The 19,374-nt window shown below is 46.9% G+C and overlaps 1 protein-coding gene across 3 annotated transcripts in view; it reads right to left on the reverse strand.

The window, feature by feature from the left end:
* Positions 1 to 628: 628 nt before the first annotated feature.
* The window catches only part of RALY (RALY heterogeneous nuclear ribonucleoprotein), a 99,908-nt gene continuing 81,162 nt past the window's right edge, over positions 629 to 19,374 (reverse strand). For all 3 annotated transcript variants that reach the window (XM_036245453.1, XM_036245452.1, XM_036245451.1), the window contains 8 exons: positions 8,316 to 8,580; positions 7,076 to 7,148; positions 6,861 to 6,908; positions 4,408 to 4,574; positions 3,562 to 3,675; positions 3,175 to 3,353; positions 1,942 to 1,990; positions 629 to 718 (listed from right to left, as the gene is read on the reverse strand). In XM_036245453.1, coding sequence (XP_036101346.1) covers positions 1,946 to 1,990; positions 3,175 to 3,353; positions 3,562 to 3,675; positions 4,408 to 4,574; positions 6,861 to 6,908; positions 7,076 to 7,148; positions 8,316 to 8,571 — 882 coding nt within the window. In that variant the 5' untranslated portion in view covers positions 8,572 to 8,580 and the 3' untranslated portion in view covers positions 629 to 718; positions 1,942 to 1,945. The remainder of the gene's footprint in view (positions 719 to 1,941; positions 1,991 to 3,174; positions 3,354 to 3,561; positions 3,676 to 4,407; positions 4,575 to 6,860; positions 6,909 to 7,075; positions 7,149 to 8,315; positions 8,581 to 19,374) is intronic.

Genomic DNA, 19,374 nt, shown 5'->3' on the forward strand with positions numbered 1-19,374 from the left:
GAAGAAGCAGTAGGTTCTAGGATTGTTTTAGAGCTGGGAGAGAACAGACTTAGGGAGAAGCGGAGGCTGGACTGAATCCTGCCTGACCAAGTGGGTCACAATCACTTAGCACATCAGCCACCACAATACTCTCATGGGCACTGGTACATCTGACCCTCCCCATCAACTCTGCTGGCCATTTTTATCCCCATTTTAGCTGTGGAAACTAAGGCCCAGGTGGATGAGTATTATACACCCTAGACAGTGGTTCCTGGCAGATAAGAGTGAAGGAGGGAACAGAAGGGGGTACAGCGGATATGCTTTCTGGTTGGGCAGAAGGGCCAGACTACCTTCATGAGACAACAAACAATCCCATCTCAGAACAAGTTGGGATCCAATCTCTTTATTTTCAGGGTCCCCTCCCTGAACCCCACCCCCTACCCCTCTCCAAACCTATAGAAAAACCACAAGCCTGGGAGTGTCCTGGGCAGAGTGTGGGGGAAACTCTGTGCTCTGCCCTCTGGCCTGGGCAGTGCCAACAGATAGGGTGTGTGGGGATGGGAGGCCGATAACTCCACCTGCAGAGGATCTTGCTCTGGCTGGGATGCATGGGGGATGAGATGCCTGCTGCCAACTCTCCTCTGGGACCTGCTGGGGTGGCATCCAGGGGTGGGTGCCCAGCTTGAGGCCCGGTACAGTGCACACCCTTCTCCTGCTGATGGCCATCGCTCCTGTCAGACTGAGAAAGAGACAAATGAGAGACTAACTGTGCTCTTGAAAACAGAGGTTTGGAAGAAGGGCAGAATGATGTTTGCTGCTTACAGACAGAGGTATGCCTGTGCTCTGGCTCTGGCCTCATAATTTTCTGGCCATGCAGCTTTGGTCAAGTCTCTTCCCCTTCCTGAGCCTCCACTTCCTGCCTGAGCTTCTGCACTTCACCTGCAAACTGGCTTAACAAGGCAAAATGTACTCTCTCTGGTTAAACAAACCATGAAGCTCCAAGAGAAAAAAAAATGCATGTATGGAATTTCCTAAACTTAACTGTCTGAGAAGCCCTTGTTGGTGAAGTATCTCAAAGCAGGAATGTATCATGTATAAAGACACCTCTGTTGTTTGAGGCCTTCCTCCCACCCAAGCCTGTCTAACTCTGAACACAGCTCCCAAAAGAATGGGGCAGAGTGTTGGCAGAGCTGGGTGGTAAACACTAGCCAGAGTGGGCTTTGAGGCCACATACCACTAAGTTCAAATCTAGGCCCCACCAATCGCCACCTTGGGATCTTTTGTGAGATATGTGGTTTATCTCTCTGCCCTCCTCCTTCAGTGCCTCAGTTTCTACATCTGTTATATTATTAGCACAATCACAGCCTGTGGGGCAGTGCCAGGGCATTTCCACCCGAGAGGATCAAGTCTCATCCCTAAGCTTGGCATAACCTCACCCTCCGATATGAGCAGCAACCTCTCCCAACTATACAGAGCTGGGACGGCAGCCACAAGAGACCCCTGGGCATTTCCCACACACTGAAGACTCCAGAGCTGTGTGCCTCTGCTCAGGGTGCTCCCTCAGATGCTTCTCCCTCAATCCTGAACAGGCTCAGCTACGTATCACCTCTTCCACCACAGCCCTCTTTGACCCCCTCACCCCCGGCTCCCTGGCCTGTGTTCCTGCTCACACTGGATGGTGATGGTTTGAGTATTCTTCCAGAAGAGAGGACTGTCAAAGGTCCTCAAGGGTGCAGACAGGCACCATGGCTCAGTGTGCCAAGGGACCCCTGCTGATAGGCCTGGCTAGCCCATCGATGGCTCTTACTCCCACAGCCTACCAAAGCCCCACCACAAAGAGGCATGGTGAGATGGCTGGGGCCAGAGGGGCCTTCATTGCTGGACACAGCACTACTCTGCCAAGTCTGCTTCATGGCAAGCCCTCCACTTCACCTAACCCCTTGCCCACCAGGACCGCCGTACCTGCTTACTGCAAGGCCCCATCCTCTGCATCTGTGTCCTGGCTGTGCTCCTGATAGGGAGGAGGCAACAAAAGACCACACATCACTCACTGCAAGCTCTGAGTCCTGCCCTGAGACCCAGAGCACATCTGGAAGCCACATTCAGAAAGGGGGAGGGACAGCCAAGGGAAATGACTATGGGACCAGTGTAAACAAGATTGATTTGGGATCCCAACAGGGTGGACTGGATCCCAACAGGGGGGCCTCTCAGGAGAGAGAAGGGGCCAGTTAAGGAAGTTCTATGTGTGGCAGGGGGCACATTTCTGCATAGAAAGACCTCATATTGGAACGGGCTAAAAGCCTAGTAAGACTGGTGAACTCTCCACCTTTGGGACATCTAAGCCTTTGTTATAGCCTTTATGAAGACTACTATACCCAAACGAGTAAGCCAAAGTATCAGGCTAGGTTCAAAGAAGAAGAAGTGAGCTGGACATTGTGGCCATGAACCCATCTGTCCTCACACCAGAACCAGCAGTGATGAAAAGGAGAAAGATCCAGACCTAGTGAAGAAGACTGGGCTCCAATCCTGGCTCGACCCTTATTAGCTATAAGGCCCTGGGCAAGCTCCTTGACCCCTCTAAGCCTCAGTTTCCTCACAGGGTAAAACATGGGAAGAGTAATACTTTGCACAATGCAGGGCTGTTGTTAAGGTTAAATGAAGTCACAAAGTGTGGACTACAGGGCCTATGCTCAGTGAGTGTTTCTTAGGTAAACAAGTAGTAAGCACACGACAGATACCTTACCGACTCCGAATCTGGTCTACCTTTCCACTTAATATAAGCTCCTTGCCAAATGGCTTTCTACCCTCCCAGACAGGGAACTCCCTCGATCCCTTATGAGACTGTCTCTTTTATGCTCAGGCAACAATGGCTTTTAGAAAATCATCAGGTAGAGTGGATACCTACTTCCCTGTGACTTCCCCAGGAAACCCCAGTCCTGTTCCCTGGAACTCTGTAGACTGTATGCGCTTCCTGAGCTCCTTACTCTTCCCTGGACTCAAGAGAGGTCTGCCCCAGACCTTGGTGGGCCTGCTGCCTGGTGGCTGAGATAGGCAACTACTCCCTGCTCATTCTCCACCTTCCTCACAGGACTAGAGCCCCTGGAAAAAAGAAACCAGCTCAGAGGTTCCCCCTTCCCCTGCTTCAACTAGGAGTGAAAAGCCAGCCAGTCCCAGCCCCTGCAACCATGCCCTCACCAGCTCTTCCTCGCTGTGCGTCAGCAGCCCCTCCTCATCGCCATCGTCTGGAGCTTGTGCTTCTCTCTGGGGTGTGCCTGCTTCAGAAACTGTGTCTTCTTGGGGGACTGGGGGCCGGTTGCTGCCACCAGTATTGCCGCTGCCACTACCACTGCCACTGTCGCTCTTCTTCTTGCCATCTTGAGGGAAAAGGGGTGGTGAAGAGGAGAATAAAACTTAGCCTGGGCCAGCTTCTCAGGGCAACACTGCAGCAGAAGCTAAGTCTCAACATAGGTGGGATTAGAGGCCACAGCCCTCACCTTTCTGCCCCATGCACTGTCCTCCCCCCCTCCCTTTGCTCTAGGCCCCTGGTCACTTGAACCAGGGCAAGGACCCTTGGAAGCTGACCTGGGTTGGCCTTCTGCTCCTCAGCAATCTGTTCTAAGCGGCCTAGCAGGGCGTCGATGTTGGATTTGATCTGCGTCAGCTCTGTCTTGATGGCCTGCAGCTCACTGCTCTTTACTGGGAGTGGAGGGAGTACAGGGCTGTCACCTGGGGGCTAGGAGCTCGATACTAACACAAGACCCTAGCCCCATTCTGTCAAATAGGAAGACAGGCCAGTGGCAGGAAATGTCCTTGTCCACAGTTCTTTTTCTGGCCAGGGAAAAGGCTATAGCTGCCTGTGGCTTCCCTTGAGACTCTCTGAAGGCCATTGCTACAGTGACCAGCTGTGCTTCTGAACCTGGATCCCCCCGCCCCCCCAACCTCTCAATTCTGAAAGGGACTGGGGCTGGATAAGATTGCAGGTGTGGGGTGTACACCGCTGTGTGCACCTGAACAAGCATTTGTCTTTGCTTGTGATATAGAGTGGTGCCTGCATTTCAAGGTGTATAAATGTGGGTATTTTACAATCAGATTTCCTGGGTGTCTGACCACATCATTTGCACACCAGAGTGAATGTGGAATAGTGGGCCTGTGTAGACCTGTCCTGTCCTTACTAGAGGAAAGATGGTACCATGTCCTCACTGGGCTCCATGTCACAACACTGGACTCTTGTGCCCAACCCAAGTCCCTCCTCCTCAAATGTCAGTCTTTTCCTCTTAGAAATATATGAAAATACTCACTTGGTTGTGTTAGAGCTGCAGAACTGTGGGAGATTTGTTCCTTTATCTATTTTCCAATGTAAAAAAATGTAATTCTATTATTTTGCTAATGACCAAAAAAAATTATTTAGGAAGAAAATAAGTCACTTACATTTGATCTTGGCTGAGCTGGTGGTGATGGCTGTGGAGCGGGCAAAGAGTTTGACAGGAATGGTGGTTTTGACACGTCGGACTAAAGGGACTGTGACACGGGGTCGCTTCATGGGGACAGCCCTGGGTACAGGCACTGGTGACAGGCGGCCCCGATAGTCGAAGAGTCTGTGAGGGCAAATGGGCCAGAGGCTGCAGCATGGCCTGTGGCCACCAGGGGTCACTGTGACTTTAGACTAACATGTATATATACATATGGCTGATGAAGAGCTGGCCTGCCTTACACACCTCTGCTTGCTCCCAACAAGCCCTGGGGAATGAAGAGAAATGGCTTTTGGAACCCTAAGAACTGCTGGGATCCTCACTACATCCATCTTTCCTACCAGCCAAGCTGGTTAAGGGCAGGTTAGGCGGCAGATGGTAATAGTTATAGTCCCATTCAACAGAGGAGTAAACAGACCAGCCCCAGAAAGGAGTCTTCCCTAGATCACCCTGACACCCAGGCCTGTTCTATTTCTGACCTAGGTTCTGACCTCAGTCAACTGCCACCTCAACCCCTGGTCAGAGTTTGCAAATCTTGCCAAAGCAGCACAAACCTTCAGCTGGGAACAGAGAGCTGTGGAACTGGAGAGCCAATCCCTTAGCCTGTCTGAGCCTCAGTTTTCCCATCTGTCTAATGAGGATGGCTATCCCAAATTCTGTGGCCCCTTCTCACCTCAAGACTGCTATCAGGGTAGAGCATGAGAGAATGTGGTTAAAATCACGTTAACTCAGATGGTGCGGCTCAGTGGATTGAGCATGGTCCCATGGACTGAGAGGCCCCAGTCAGGGCATATGCCTGGGTTGCGGGCTCGAACCCTAGTAGGGAGCATGCAGGAGGCAGCTGATGGATGCTTCTCTCTCAATAAACACATACTTAAGGGAGGAGGGTGTCAACAAGGGAAAAAGGAAAAGCATCTGTAACAAAAATAAATAAATGAATTAAAATAAATAATTAAAACATATATATATATGTATGTATGTGTGTGTATATATATATATATATATATATGAAACACATTAGAAGGTGTGTGAATGGCCAGCATACCAAGAGAAGTATGAGGCCCTTTTCTAATTCTGCATGCCCTCAGTCACTCCATCCTTACTCCACTTCAGAGATGGAGGGCAGGAGGCCCAGCAGAGTATCAAGACTGGGCAACTCAATCAGACACCCAGGCACCCAGACTATGTGCTGCCCCCGCCCCACGCCATCACCCAGCCCTCTCCAGGAGGACTTCTTTTCCTGATGATCATGCAGCTTAGTAGGCTGAGTAGGGTTCTCTCCCACATCTGCTGCTACCATCTTTCTGCAGAAACAGTGGCCTGAGGGGCACACTGTGGAATGCTTTCCTGAAGACAACCAGGAAACCTGCCATCAACAGGCAATTCAATGCCCCAAGCCTTGGCACTCCTTTGTTCAGGGAGCCCCTGCCTTGGGCTGGTGATGGCTGGAGAAGGAGAATCTCTGGGAATGGATCCAGTCCCAGACACTGCATTTCTGCCCCAAAGGGGAGGGGACAGCTCTGGCCTTGGTCAGAATCGTTGAACCACAGAATCCTAGAGCTGGAGGAGCCCTGAGGGATCATTTGCTGCAAGCCCATTTCACAGATTGAGAAGGGATTTATCCAAAGTCACATTCAGTGGCAGAGCTGAGATTAGTACCCAGGTGTTCTGACTCCCAGGCTAGGACACTTTCACACTCTTCTGAAACCATTCACAGGTGAGAAAATCAAGGTTCAGAGAGGTTCTATTCTTCTTGGACAGCTTGGGGCACAAGAAGGAGGGAGAGAAGGAGGAAGGGAGAGAAGCAGGGAGAAGTTTGGGCCAGCTTCCACCATGATTTCCACTCAAGATGTGGATGGGGCCATGGAGTGGAGACCACAGCCCCAAGGCTTGGGAGTGGAGGGTGGGCCACAGCCTACCAGGGACTAGTTCAGACTTCTAAAGGAACTCTGGCTCTTGGCTATAAAAATAAGGCCCAGCCACTCTGACTGAATTCTGAGGCCCCTTCCAGCTGGCTGGGTAACTCAGAGAGGTAAGGAGATGGAACAGCAGAAGCATAAGGGCTCAAACTCCCTGTACCAAGCCCTGTACCCTGTTTTGTATTCCAACTTGCTACTTTTATGTGTCCCTTGGCTGTCCAGTTCCATTGAGCCCCATCCCAGATTTAGGAGGAGAAAAGGGCAGTTAGAGAGTGGGAGACAGTGTGAGGTGGGGGAGCTCTAGCCTGGGCATCTGCAGAATTTTACTCTAGTCCCACCTTGGTCACCAACTTGTGGAGCAGCCTTGGGCAAATGCCTGTCCACACATATGGGCTTAGGTTCCACTCTGATACTGAATGGGCTGTACCAGCAATCTCTCAGGACCCTTCAAGCTTGGCTACTTCATGCCTGGGCGTGCCCCTCCCCTGCTCACCTGTCGTAGAAGTCGTCCCGGTAGTAATCATAGTCAAAGCTGTAGCCACTGGGGAAACAAAGGGGAGAGGGCCAGGGCTTAGGGACAGCCACTCAGCCCACTCTCCACAGGCCCTCATCTCCAAATGCCTCCCCAAATTCTAGGCTCAGCACACCATCACCACCAGTGGAAAGAGGGACCAATCCCATCCAGACAGACAAGACAGAGTGCCCCACCTGTAAATGGCAGATGCTGCTCTCTTTAACCCCTTGGGTCTGTTGGGCTTGGGCTCACCAGCCATGTTGATGTCTGTGTTAAGGGAAAAGGCAGAGTCAGATGCTGGTAGGACAGTGGGTGCCCGTACATATATCACACTTATGTAAGTGTGCAGCAATTTATGTGTACATATGATGTACCCATGGAATTTACTCACTAATGCTGCCAACAGAGGTCCTCACACATTAGACTCATACCCACACGATACAATGGATATGCCTCTTTCCATATTCATATATATTCAGACACATGCTTGCAAGCTCACAGATTACTCACACATATTCCATGTACATCACACATATGCAATATCAAGTACAATCATGTAAACATAGATAACACACCCTCACACACGTTCACATATGCAGGTAATAAGGTCACACACACACACACACACAGATAACATAGGTACTCTCAAGTACACTCAGACTTGGTTCCAATATCATATACCTAACTGCCCATATACAAGTGAGCTAATACATATTCATACAAACGTTCTAACAAACATATTTATGCCTAGAGCAGTGCTTAGCACATGATGGAATCTCAACAAATGTTTGGTAAATGAATATATGCATATATATCTGCTTACACACTCAAATATATTCTGACACATACTACATATATACATATCAAGGTACATGTCCACATATTAAATTACATCTATATACCACATACTCAGGAATATATATATATACACACACACATACATATACAAATAGCCCTTCTCAAACATACACATATACACAGAACAAACACTGTACACACTCCACAATAGACCACCAGCATGGCCACATCACATGTATATGATACCAAGGCCAAGGGCACCTGCTTGCTTCACCTTGTACTCCCAGCACCTCCTCCTGGTTCTCAAAAAGGGTTCTAACCTAAGCCATCTGTAGTCTAATGTAATAGGCTGTGCTAGTCCACTCTGGAACCATAAGCCTTGTCATTAAGAGTTACTGTCAAAGCAGGGACAGGACAGAAGTGTTTTCCAGAAGCTTCTAAAATTATCCTCCACAGGCATTGATTTGCAACTACTTAATTTATAACTTAAATAGTTATAACTTAAATAGTTATATACTTAAATAGTTATAACATCTCCAACAGGGGTAGTGGGTAGTGGTGGAGGAAAAATAAAAGGGACTAAGCGGGGAGCTGGATAGTGAAGGCCAGCACTTGCTCAGAATACCAGGAGCTTACCCAGGGTCTGCCCTGCCAGCACCCGCCCATTCTCTCCCAGCACAGCTGCTCGGGCATGGCGCTCGTTGGCATACTGGACAAAGGCATAGCCTTTGTGCACAGAACAGCCGGCCACACGGCCATACTTGGAGAAGATGGTCTCCACGTCTGACTTCTTCACCACAGCTGTATTGAGGTTTCCAATGAAGACCCGAGAGTTGATGGACTTGGGGTCGTTCTTGTTGGTTATGTTGCTTGTCTGGATCTTCAAGGACATGGTGGCCACCTGAAGAAAAAGCCACTGTGAGGCTGGGTCCACGGTTTGGGCTCACATCTTAGCTAAATAGATTTTTTGCGCCTTCATACCCCCACCTCCCACTGCATCCAGCTCCCCATTTTTGCTCATCTGATTGCTGAGCTCATGGCAGGTGCTTTACATATGTTCCCTCATTTGGTACTGACAACCAGAACCAGGATATTTTACAAGGGAGAGAACGTACATTCAGAATTCACAATGCTAGTGAATGGCAAGGCTGGGTGGGATTTGACTCCTGGTTTTCTTGATTCCAATTCTTTCAAACCCACTCCATCTTTAATGCTCATCTCAAATGGTACCACCCCACGCAAGATCTAAATCTGAAGACCTTCCACAGTTTTTTCCTATTCCTTCAATGTAGAACCATGGCCAAAAAGTTACATGGTAGCCCTGGCCAGTTTGGCTCAGTGGTTAGGGCGTTGGCCCGCGGACCCGAGAGTCCCAGGTTCAGTTCCCACTAAGGGCACATACCTTGTTTGCAGTTTGTCCCTGGCCCCTGTTGGGGTCATGTGGGTGGTGACCACTTGATGTGTCTCTCTTGCATCAATGTTTCTCTCTCTCTCTCTTCCTCCCTCTCTCCCTCCTGCTTTATCTGAAGATAAATGCAAAAATGTCCTCAGGTAAGGATTAAAAAAAAAGTCTTACTTGGTCTGCTCATTGTCATCAGTTGGTGCAACTCCCTTTGAACCATGCCTATTGCAAGACCCCATGAGTATTATCATAATTATCATTCATATTTTACCAGAAACAGACTTCATTAACATGCCAAGAATGGGCATTCAAACTCAGGTCTGTTAGTCCAGAAAGCCCATTTCTTTCAACTTTATCAATGTCCTTCCCTCCTTCCCAGAGCTAAAGCCAATTTAACTACTACAGTAAGTCAGTATATTTATCTGATAATTGTTTTCAAATATTTTTTATTGATTTTTTTTGAGAGAGAGAGGAAGGGAGAGAGAGATAGAAACATCAATATGAGAGAGATACATCAATTAGCTGCCTCCTGCATACCCCCCACCGGGGACTGAGCCTGCAACCTGGGCATGTGCCCTGACCAGGAATTGAACGGGGACTTCTCAGTCCATGGGATGATGTTCAATCCACTGAGCCACACTGGCCAGGCCTGAGAATTGTTTTTTAAAAAATTAATTTTTTACAGTTAACTACTTTTATACTAACCCATTCAAACTGTTCTAGAGATGATACTGCACTTACTCTTTGTTCTCTATACCCTGACAGTGTCTTTTACCCCAAAGGGCTGGGTGAATCTCTTCTATCCCTTCTTTCTTCATTTTTTAAATCCTCACCTGAGGATATTTTTCCACTTTTTGTTCAGATAGGAAGAGAGAGAAACATCGACGTGAAAGGGACACATTGAGTGCATGACCAACCTGGGCTGGGGAGACTGCAACCGAGGTACGCGCCCTCAGCGGGATCCGAACCCGGGTCTCTCAGGACCGCAGGACGACGCTCTACCACTGAGCCAAACTGGCCAGGGCTCTCCTATCCCTTCTTAAATAGGGTACATCTGGTACAGGTTCCAAAGTGAAAGGGAAAAAGAAGCTCGATTTCTGTAGGAAAGGCTTAATGTTAAGCCTTGACATTTATACTTCTTGGCTCAGTCTTCTTTCTGCTCAATGGCATGGGTTGGTGCAACTCCCTTTTAGAACATGCCTATCTCAATACCCCACCTAGAGCTATTTCAGAAGGTGCTAAAGACCCTCAGCCATATGTATAAAACTCTCACCAGTGTAAGTTAACTGTAAACTCCTATTTACCTAATATTTTTGGGCAGGGGGAGCTTCTTTTTAGTGAAATAGAGAAGAGCTAAGTATAAACTGGGAAATCTGTGTCTTGTCCCATTAGGGTAAGAGACACTCCACAATTCTCCCAGCCTGGAAGCTGGCCTATTATGACCAGCAGATGGCACTGTTTGCAAGGGAACCATAGGCTGGACCTGAGCATTCTGGAGAACCAGCTCCTAGGGTGGGCTTGCAGTAGCTCCAAGGATATAGTGGGGTCAAGTGTGCCATCGTAGCTAAAGGAAGCCTGAGAGGGTACTACTATTGATGAAGGGGCTGGGGCCAGCTTTGGAAATGGCCTGGGAGGGACAGACTTTTTTGTTACCCAGTTTCCCTTTGCATCCATTTATCAACATTTATTGAGCAGTGAGGGACACAACAGAGACCAATGAAAACACCCAGTCCAGCTGGTGTGGCTCAGTGGTTGAGTGTCGACTCATGCACCAAGAGGTCGCCGGTTCCATTCCCAGTCAGGACACATGCCCAGGTTGTGGGCCTGATCCCCAATGGGGGGCATGCAGGAGGCGGTCCGTCAATGTTCTTTCTCATTGATGTTTTCATCTCTCTCTCCCTCTCACTTCCTCTCTCTCTAAAATCAATAAAGGAAAAAAAAAATTAAAACAAAACACCCAATACACTGTCCATATGCAGCAGGAAATGGTTGACATTTGTGGTTTCCCTTGGGCTCCCCATTCCTTACAATTCTCTCTGACATCCCTTTCCTACCTGGATAACAAGCCACTCAAAGGTTAATGCTTTGTCCATCTGTGGGTATACAAGAAGTTTGTGGGGCTTCTCCATGGTAATCAGATAACTCTCCTGGTTGATTCAGCTCAAAACCATGAAGTTTTGGCCCAGGGAGATGCTATCTGCTTTGGCTAGAGGGGACCAACCAGGCCTGGGGTATAGACAGAGATAGAAAGAGGAGAGGGGATTATGATTCAGAGATTTGTTGATGACTGCTGGCTCTGCAACTGATCTTGTAGGGACATGACAGTTGCTGGGTTCCGTCAGACCTCTGCCAGAATCCTCTAACACCACTGAGCACCTGTGCTTGGTAATACAGTGGGATCAGCACTCACTGCTTGGCTGGTGAGCTAAGTCCTTGTGCTTTAGCCGTGGCCCTGCTCCGTCTTTTCTCTCATCACCTGGGGTTTGGACAATGCACATAAAAGGACTTTGCAAACCATGAAGTTTTTTACAAGATCTAATAATTACTCTGATTAGGTTCAGCCTCTCTGTTCTATTAACACTACCATGTGTGGGTTCATTCTAGATGAGGGTCAAGGTCAGACAAGAGCACATTTTGAATGACACCAAGGATAGACAGCCAGAAGCCATGTCACATGAAGGTCAGTTTTCTGATCTGTAGAGAAGAGACTTGGGAAGTGTATGTATGTGGCCGCTCGGGATGAGGAATCTGCAGAGCCAAGGAGAAATGTCCACCTGAAGCATGCTCTAGGCACCCAACCCCTAAACTTCCCCATCTAAACATCCTCCAATCTGCTTTCCAGGCCTGCACACTCCTTGGAGGTAGGCTGTGCTGATCTTGTGTGTATTCCCTAAGTCCAAGGGGATAGGAATCTATGGGGCTATGGAAAAGCTCAAGTGTTTACATACATGTCCATGAAGCTCCTCAGAGGGAGGGATGGAGTTGGGGGTGAGAAATGGAAAGGAAGCATGCCCAGACTAACTCCCAGAACTGCTAGGTTCAGGTAAAGAATCCCAAAGAGTTAAGAATTGTAAATTCAGACATGGTCTTCCAGATTGTTATGAACATAACAATTTGCTAGCTTCACTTACAAGTTTCTAATATTTAGACACATAGTACGTGGGTCTCTTGCAAAAGTTAGAAATAGGCCTGACAAAGCCTGGGGCACAGTAAGTGCTCAATAAATGTTAGGAAGATAAGGTGAAGATAATGTCCCAGGAGGTGAGGTAAAAGGGGCTAGTTGGTGGCCCTGCCATTAAGTGGCAGGGAGACCACTGGGGGCTGAGGTCCCATGCACTTTTTTTGGTCTCTGACTCAAACACCTCCCTCCCCAGACGAACCATCCCCAACTCAGTATTTCCCACATTTTGGACTCTTCCAGCCTTTTCCCTTAGAGTGAGAGCCCTGGAAAACATTGACATCCTATTCAGCAGAAGCTGCTTGACTCAATAAGCTATTTTCTCCCCTGGGCTAAACTCTGCCTCACAGATTAGCTGTGTAATTGAGAGGAAGGTGTCTGCAGCCCCCAGAGGCCGCATGTTTAGCAATGAGCTAAGGAGAGATTGGTAGAGGGATTGTTCTTGGTGGTGGTGGTAAGGAGGGGAGGTAGAACCAGAGACTTTTGAAATGTCAGATTATCAGGGACCTTATTGAGCATGGAGCTTATATGTCCCCACAGTGAGGAACAGGGAGGAATGGACTTGACCAGGATGCCACAGCCATGAGTAGTAGCGCCAAGAAGCCCATGGGTCCTCTGATTCTAAGTCTAGGGTCCTTACATTCCATTTTTCCTTTTGGGCTGGTATGAGACAAGCCCCTAGGACAATGAAGAGCTGGGAGGGAGGAGTCTAGATATGCTATGTTTGAGAAAACTAGGGACTGGCTCCCAAGTAAGTGTCTACATCTTTACCTGCTAGAAAAACAATTGCTGCAGAAAAGCTGTGTCTTTAAGCTAATTAAAACCCACCAGGGACACAGGCTTTGAAATGCAATTTACAGCTCAAAGGGATGGCCTAGCTTCTCCAGGCTAATATGAATAGAAGAAATTTGGCAAAACAAATCATTTTCCCCAGTTGAAACATTTCAGATAGAAGCTATGTTTTGGAAGACAAGAGGGGAAGTTTAGGTTCAAACTTAAACAAGGGGTGAAGTGGCAGGGTTTTGTAAAGGTAGAAAAGCACTAAAGGGTACCTCAACCCCCAAACTTTAGGTAATGAGACCCCCAGAGGGCCATTCCAGTAAGAATAGCCTCTAATTACTGAGTGGCAACTATGGGTAGAGACTTTACATACATCACCTTATTTAATCCTCACAACATCCTTTTGAGGAGGCATTTTAGATAGGGACAGGAGGCTCAGAGAGGCAAAATAATTGATTAATAGAGCAAAGCCAGAACTGGAACCCAGTCTGTTTAACTCCAAAAACCTATGCATAGAGATGTTTTGGGTACTTATTTCCATGGTAAGAATATGTTACCCTGAGTCAGTCACACCCTCTCCTTGGTCCTCACCCTTTCCCATTTTCTACTATAATTCCTCACACACACTTGCACACGATTTTAGTCAACAAAGCCAGTTTATATCATTGATCCTGACATTGTTGATCCCATTTTATAAATAAATATAGATAAAAAAGATGATGATCAGCAAAGATAAATGACTTATTTAAGGTCACTCAGCTAGTGAAAAAAGTAGCTAGGGGACTTGAATCCAGGCTTTTTGTTCAACACTGTACATGCCACTGTCTCAGAATGTATACTCTGCCAGCTCTGTAAGTCCTCCCCAGCACTGGATCTCTTTTTCTCGAAATGCTCATTTCAAAAGAGCTGCTGCTCTTGACCTTAATGTTTCACCACCACCACACACACACTGCTATTTAGAGCCTCTGTCTGGGTCAGTCCTGCTGGACACCTTTGGCCTTATTTTCCAGCATGGAGATGAGAGTCACACCAGTCTGTGACCAGGCCTCTGCCCTTAAATAACCCTGAGGACATTTGGGTGGTTTTAAAGGAAAATAGCTATCAGAGATGAGCAGGCTATTTCTGAAGAAAGCCAAGCAATTAAACTGATCAGTGCCCAGGGACTCCTTGCTCCAGAGGCTCCTGGTTACCAGGAAGCCAGGGACAACAGAACATCAATTAATCTCATTAAATTCACCCAGCCCCAGCTCATTGGCATTGCCAAAACGATCATTACTGGCCATACTGGACTAATTTGCCAAGGAGTGCTCTTTAGTTCCTGATCCTTCTCATTCCCATGAGAAACCCCAGCTTAAGCATTTTAAACACTAAAGGATCCTGGGGTGGGTGGGAGTATAAGGGGTACAGGTTACAGGTCCAGGAAGCTTGGATCTGGCTCTACGGTTATGTGACCTGCAACAAGTCATGAAATTTCTCTGAGTTTCATCATCCTTATTCTGGAAATAGAAATAATCTTTTCCCTAATTATCTTTCAGATCTGATACAAAAATCAAATAGGTTAATCAATATGAAAGAGTTATGCTACATCTGTTCATTCTATAAAAGAACAGGGGATTATACCTATATATATTGTTACCCAACTCCTTTCCCCTTTATTCACTGAACAAACATTCCTTATGTATTCTCTGTACTGGCACGGTGAAGATGCTGAAAACAGTACTCATAGGCTTTGTCCTCCACTGCTTTTCAAGAAAGTCCTCTCCCCAGGAATCTGTTTCTTGACCATTTCTTAATAACAAAGAAAAAATGCACAAGAAATGGCAGAAACAGCATAGGCTCTGGAGAGAGACAGGACTGAGTTCCAACCCCAGCCCTACTGTCATGATATGTAACCTTGGGACAAGTCCCTTAACCTCACTAAGCACCTCAGATGCCTCAACTACAAAATTGAAATTATGTCAACCTCCCAGGATTAGGGTAAAGATTAAAGATAAAGTGTGTGGCCCTCGCATGTTTGGCTCAGCAGTTAGAGCATCAGCCTGAGGACCAATGAGTCCCAAGTTCAATTCTGGCCAACGGCACATACCTTGGATGCAGTTTGTCCCCAGCCCTGTTTGGGGTCATGCAGGAGGCAACCAACTGATGTGTCTCTCTCATGTCGATGTTTCTCTCTCTCCCTCCCACTCTGTCTGAAGATAAATGTAAAAATATCCTCAAGTGAGGATTAAAAAAAATAAAGATAAAGGGTGTGAAGTGCCCAGTATAATGGCTGGGACCAGTAGGTATTTATGTGAGAAACTCAAATGCCCTATGCCCTTGAAGACAGAGATCCTCCACATTCCAGCCCTAATTTTCTTTACCCACATCGTCACACAATGCTCCATGCTTCACCTGAGAACAAGGGAGTCAGGGGTAGGAGGTCTATGCATGCTCTCTCCTTTGTCCTAGTATTTGAAGCCAAACCTAGAAACTTCATTAAGGTGTCCCCTTCCCTCCCCATACCTGTCAAATCAGGCATGCATGAGACTGGGAGAGGAAAGAACAGTGACTGGGAAGAATTCTAGGCCTTGCTCAGCCACGGACGCAACCCTCAGCTATACCATGAGTTCTCTAGTCCTATACTACTTAACATTGGTATCAGCATCCTGTAGGCCCTGAATGGAGACCCCAAAGCACAAACAGAAGGCAGAGCTGGGGCCTCAGTCATCTCTCTCCATAGTGTGGTCTGGGTATATATACCCTATCTTCCCTGCACCTTGCACCCTAACTCTACCTGACTGTGGCCTTAGGCTGCGGCTTAGCATCAATGACAAGCTGCCCTTATAGCTACGAGGGGAGAGGTAACAAGGAATGAATAGATGCAACTTTGGGCCTATAACCCCCAATATTGAGTTAGAGTTAGGAATCCACAAATGATTGTCAACACCCCTTTTCTGTGTGTGCCAAAGAAGTTAACTAAACATCTACCTACCCATATTATCATAATTACAGATATCCAAATACTCACTGGGTCAACTATGGGCCAGGTGTTAATTAATAAATGAACTGTTCATTCATTCATCCAACTATTGGTCTGGTCAAGGAACTCCCAGTCTAGCAGGGGACACTCACCACAGCCACAAAGCACATGTGACCTGGGCTGGAGTCCACTGCCCAGAAGCAGCCCAATGCAAACAGCCTGGGATATCAGAGAATGGGTAGGAGCATCATAGAGGGCTTCACAAAAAAGAGAATACGTTTAAGATGAATTCTCATTGGGTGGTAACATAGGAAAAAGGCGATTCTTGGCAGGAGAAACTGCAGGAACAATGAAAAAAACATGCTCCTTTCTCCTCTTTGCTCCTTCTCTTTTGCCTTTCCTCTTGGTTCATTGAAATAGGAGCATTTCTTTAGTGTTGTCTCCTCTTCCCTTGATAATGGCATACTATTTCTTGTCTCGAGGAAGAACAAAAAGGGAACACACAATTTAATATACAGCAACTCTATGCCAGGCACTGTGCTGGAAGCTTTATGGGCATAATGTCACATAATTCTGATCACAACCTAGTGAGAATTAAGTAGTATCATCTTCATTTTACAAAAGAAGAAAATGAGGCTCAGAGAGAGCTTAAATAATTTGCCCATAGCCCTGGCCGGTTTTGCTCAGTGGTTAGAGCGTCGGCCTGCAGTCCCGAGAGACCCGGGTTCAGTTCCTGCTAAGTTCAGTTCCTCAACTCGGTTGCAGTTTGTCCCCGGCCCTGGTTGGGTTGTGCAGGTGGCAGTCACTTGATGTATCCCTTTCATGTCAATGTCTCTCTCTCTCTCTCTCTCTCTCTCTCTCTCTCTCTTTCTCTCTCTCTCTCTTCCTCTCTCTCCCTCCCACTCTATCTGAACAAAAAAATGGAAAAATGTCCTCAGGTTAGGATAAAAAAAAATAATAATAATTTGCCCACATTATGCCCACATTAAGTAGCATGATTAGGATGAAAGAACCCCAAGCTTGTGTAGTTCTAAACCCTGTGCTATTCCCACTTCACAAAATTGCTCCCACTAACCCCTCCCCCTCCCATAGGAAGGCTGGGCCTGGCTTTGCTGCTGATTTGCAACATGACCTTGGGTTCTGGAACATATGACCACAAAGGGCCCTTCCAGGGTTAAATATGTGATCAGGATTATCATTACCAACATTTACTTATGTGCCAGTAACTGCACTAAGATTTCTGCTGTCAGATAGGTGAAGGTATGTATAATGCCCCTTTCACGTATAAGGAAACTAAGGGTTAGAGCTTACTCCTACACAAGCCATGAAATGCCAGAGCTAGGACCAGTCCATTTAACCTTGCCCCAGAGTGGCTTCATGCTAAGCATGCCCTGTATCTTTCAGGAGGTCAGCTTCTAACACTTTCTTACCCTTTGGGTATAAACTCATAGGGCCTTGCTAAGAGCATACTCTCAACTCCAAGTGCCAATAAGCATTTGCTGTAAGCCTGGGGGATGCCCCCCTCTTTCCCACGCCTTAAGGGCTGGCTCCTCACTGTGATAATGTGGCAAGATTAGTCACTGCTTGCTGTTGGTTGATTATAGCTATTCTTTTCTGTAAATGAAGTTTAAAAGTCATCAAAGGGTTTGTCAGCTGTGACTTATGAGCCTCTTTCCCGCAGGGAAGTCGGGCAGTGACAAATGCCCCTCTCGTTCTGCCATCCATTACAAGTCGGAAGGTGCCATGTTCCAATTACTGGAGACCCCGATGGAGCTCATGGAAAACCCTGCTCCAGGCTGCAGCCATTACTCAGGCCTGGCAGGGCTGCCAGCAGAGCTGCCCTAAGCTCAGGCCCCATTGGGTAAGAATGGAGTAAGAGCATGTTTCTGACTTTGTGAGCCAGCCCCTTCCACCCCTTACTTGTATTATCCCTGGTGGATTTAGCCTAGACACATTTCACAAACGAGTAAAACCAGGGGCAACATGTGGGCTGTCTCAAAGTACCCAGGATCAAGACAGCCTAAGACAGACATGAGAAAATAAAATCATGCTGCCAAGTGGAGTAGGTGAAAATATGATGCTCAGGAGGGAGGGGAGAGGATCAAGTATATAGGATGTTCAGAGAAAGTAGAAACTAAAGGAACCCTTGGAGATCATCTAGTGTAATCAATTACATCAGTACTCAACACTCATTATAAGTCAAGCCCTTTTCAGCTAAATGCTGGGGAACCAAAGATGAATAAAACATAGTCCCTACCACTGAGGGTAGATGAGATAATTATGGTATAAAGGAGTGACTTGCCCAAGGTCACAAAATAAGTTAGGGTCAGTGATGAAATGAGAAAGCAGGTCCCCAGACCTTCAGTAGAGGAAGTGGAATGACAGGGAGCCCTCCTGTGTGCCAGGCTCTTTATGCAGAACATGGCATAATATAGTTAAGAGTGCCAGCGCCCCTTCAAATCCCTGCCTACACACTTACTATAGGTTTAGCTTCTGGCAAGTCCCTTAACCTATCCTAGTCTCAGAAAAATGGAGATGATAACAAAACTTATTTCGGAGTTGTGGCGAAGATAAAATAAGATAATACATGTACAATGGATGCACAGTGGCAGGCAAATATTAAGTGTCCCAAAATTTTATTTATCATTAAGTAATTCCAAAAACAATAATTTGAGGTATTATTAATCTCATTTTATAGACAAGAAGACTGAAGCTTTTTTTTCACTTTGTCACACTGAATAAGCCAGTACTTCTCAAAACTACCATTTGTAATGAAGGACCACTTTTTTGTTTGTTTTGCTTTTTAAACCTCCAATCCATTCTGGAAAAACACAATTGCAAAATTACTATAAAAGTTTCTAAGCACTTCCTTCCAACTTATATACTTAATCACAAAACAGCAACAGTCTGTGAACTGGCATCATTCAATGGGCTACATTTTGAGTAGCACAGCTCTAAGCCACTCACCCATCCCAACAACCTTATAAAAACCAAAGCAAACCAAGAATAGAGCTTATTAAATTTCTTTCAAGTCCTTTACCCTGACTTTTAGACTTTGGTGTTAGACTGATATATTAAAACTTACTTAATCTTTTTCCTTTTCACTTCCCTCAAGAAAGAAGAGGGTAAAACAGGCCAAGGATGAGTTAAAGAATTTGCCACCAAGCCTGACCCATTTGGCTCAACGGTTAGAGCGTGGGCCCAAGGACCTATGGGTTGCAGGTTTGATTCCCGCTCAAGGGCATGTACCTGGGTTGCAGGTTTGATCCCTGGCCCCGGTGGGAGTCGTGCGGGAAGCAACCACTTGATATATCTCTCTCACATCTATGTTTCTCTCTCTCTCTCTTCCCCTCCCTCCCTTCCACTCTATCTAAAA

Source organism: Molossus molossus, unplaced genomic scaffold, assembly GCF_014108415.1.
Source record: "Molossus molossus isolate mMolMol1 unplaced genomic scaffold, mMolMol1.p scaffold_m16_p_6, whole genome shotgun sequence".
NCBI classification, from domain to species: domain Eukaryota; kingdom Metazoa; phylum Chordata; class Mammalia; order Chiroptera; family Molossidae; genus Molossus; species Molossus molossus.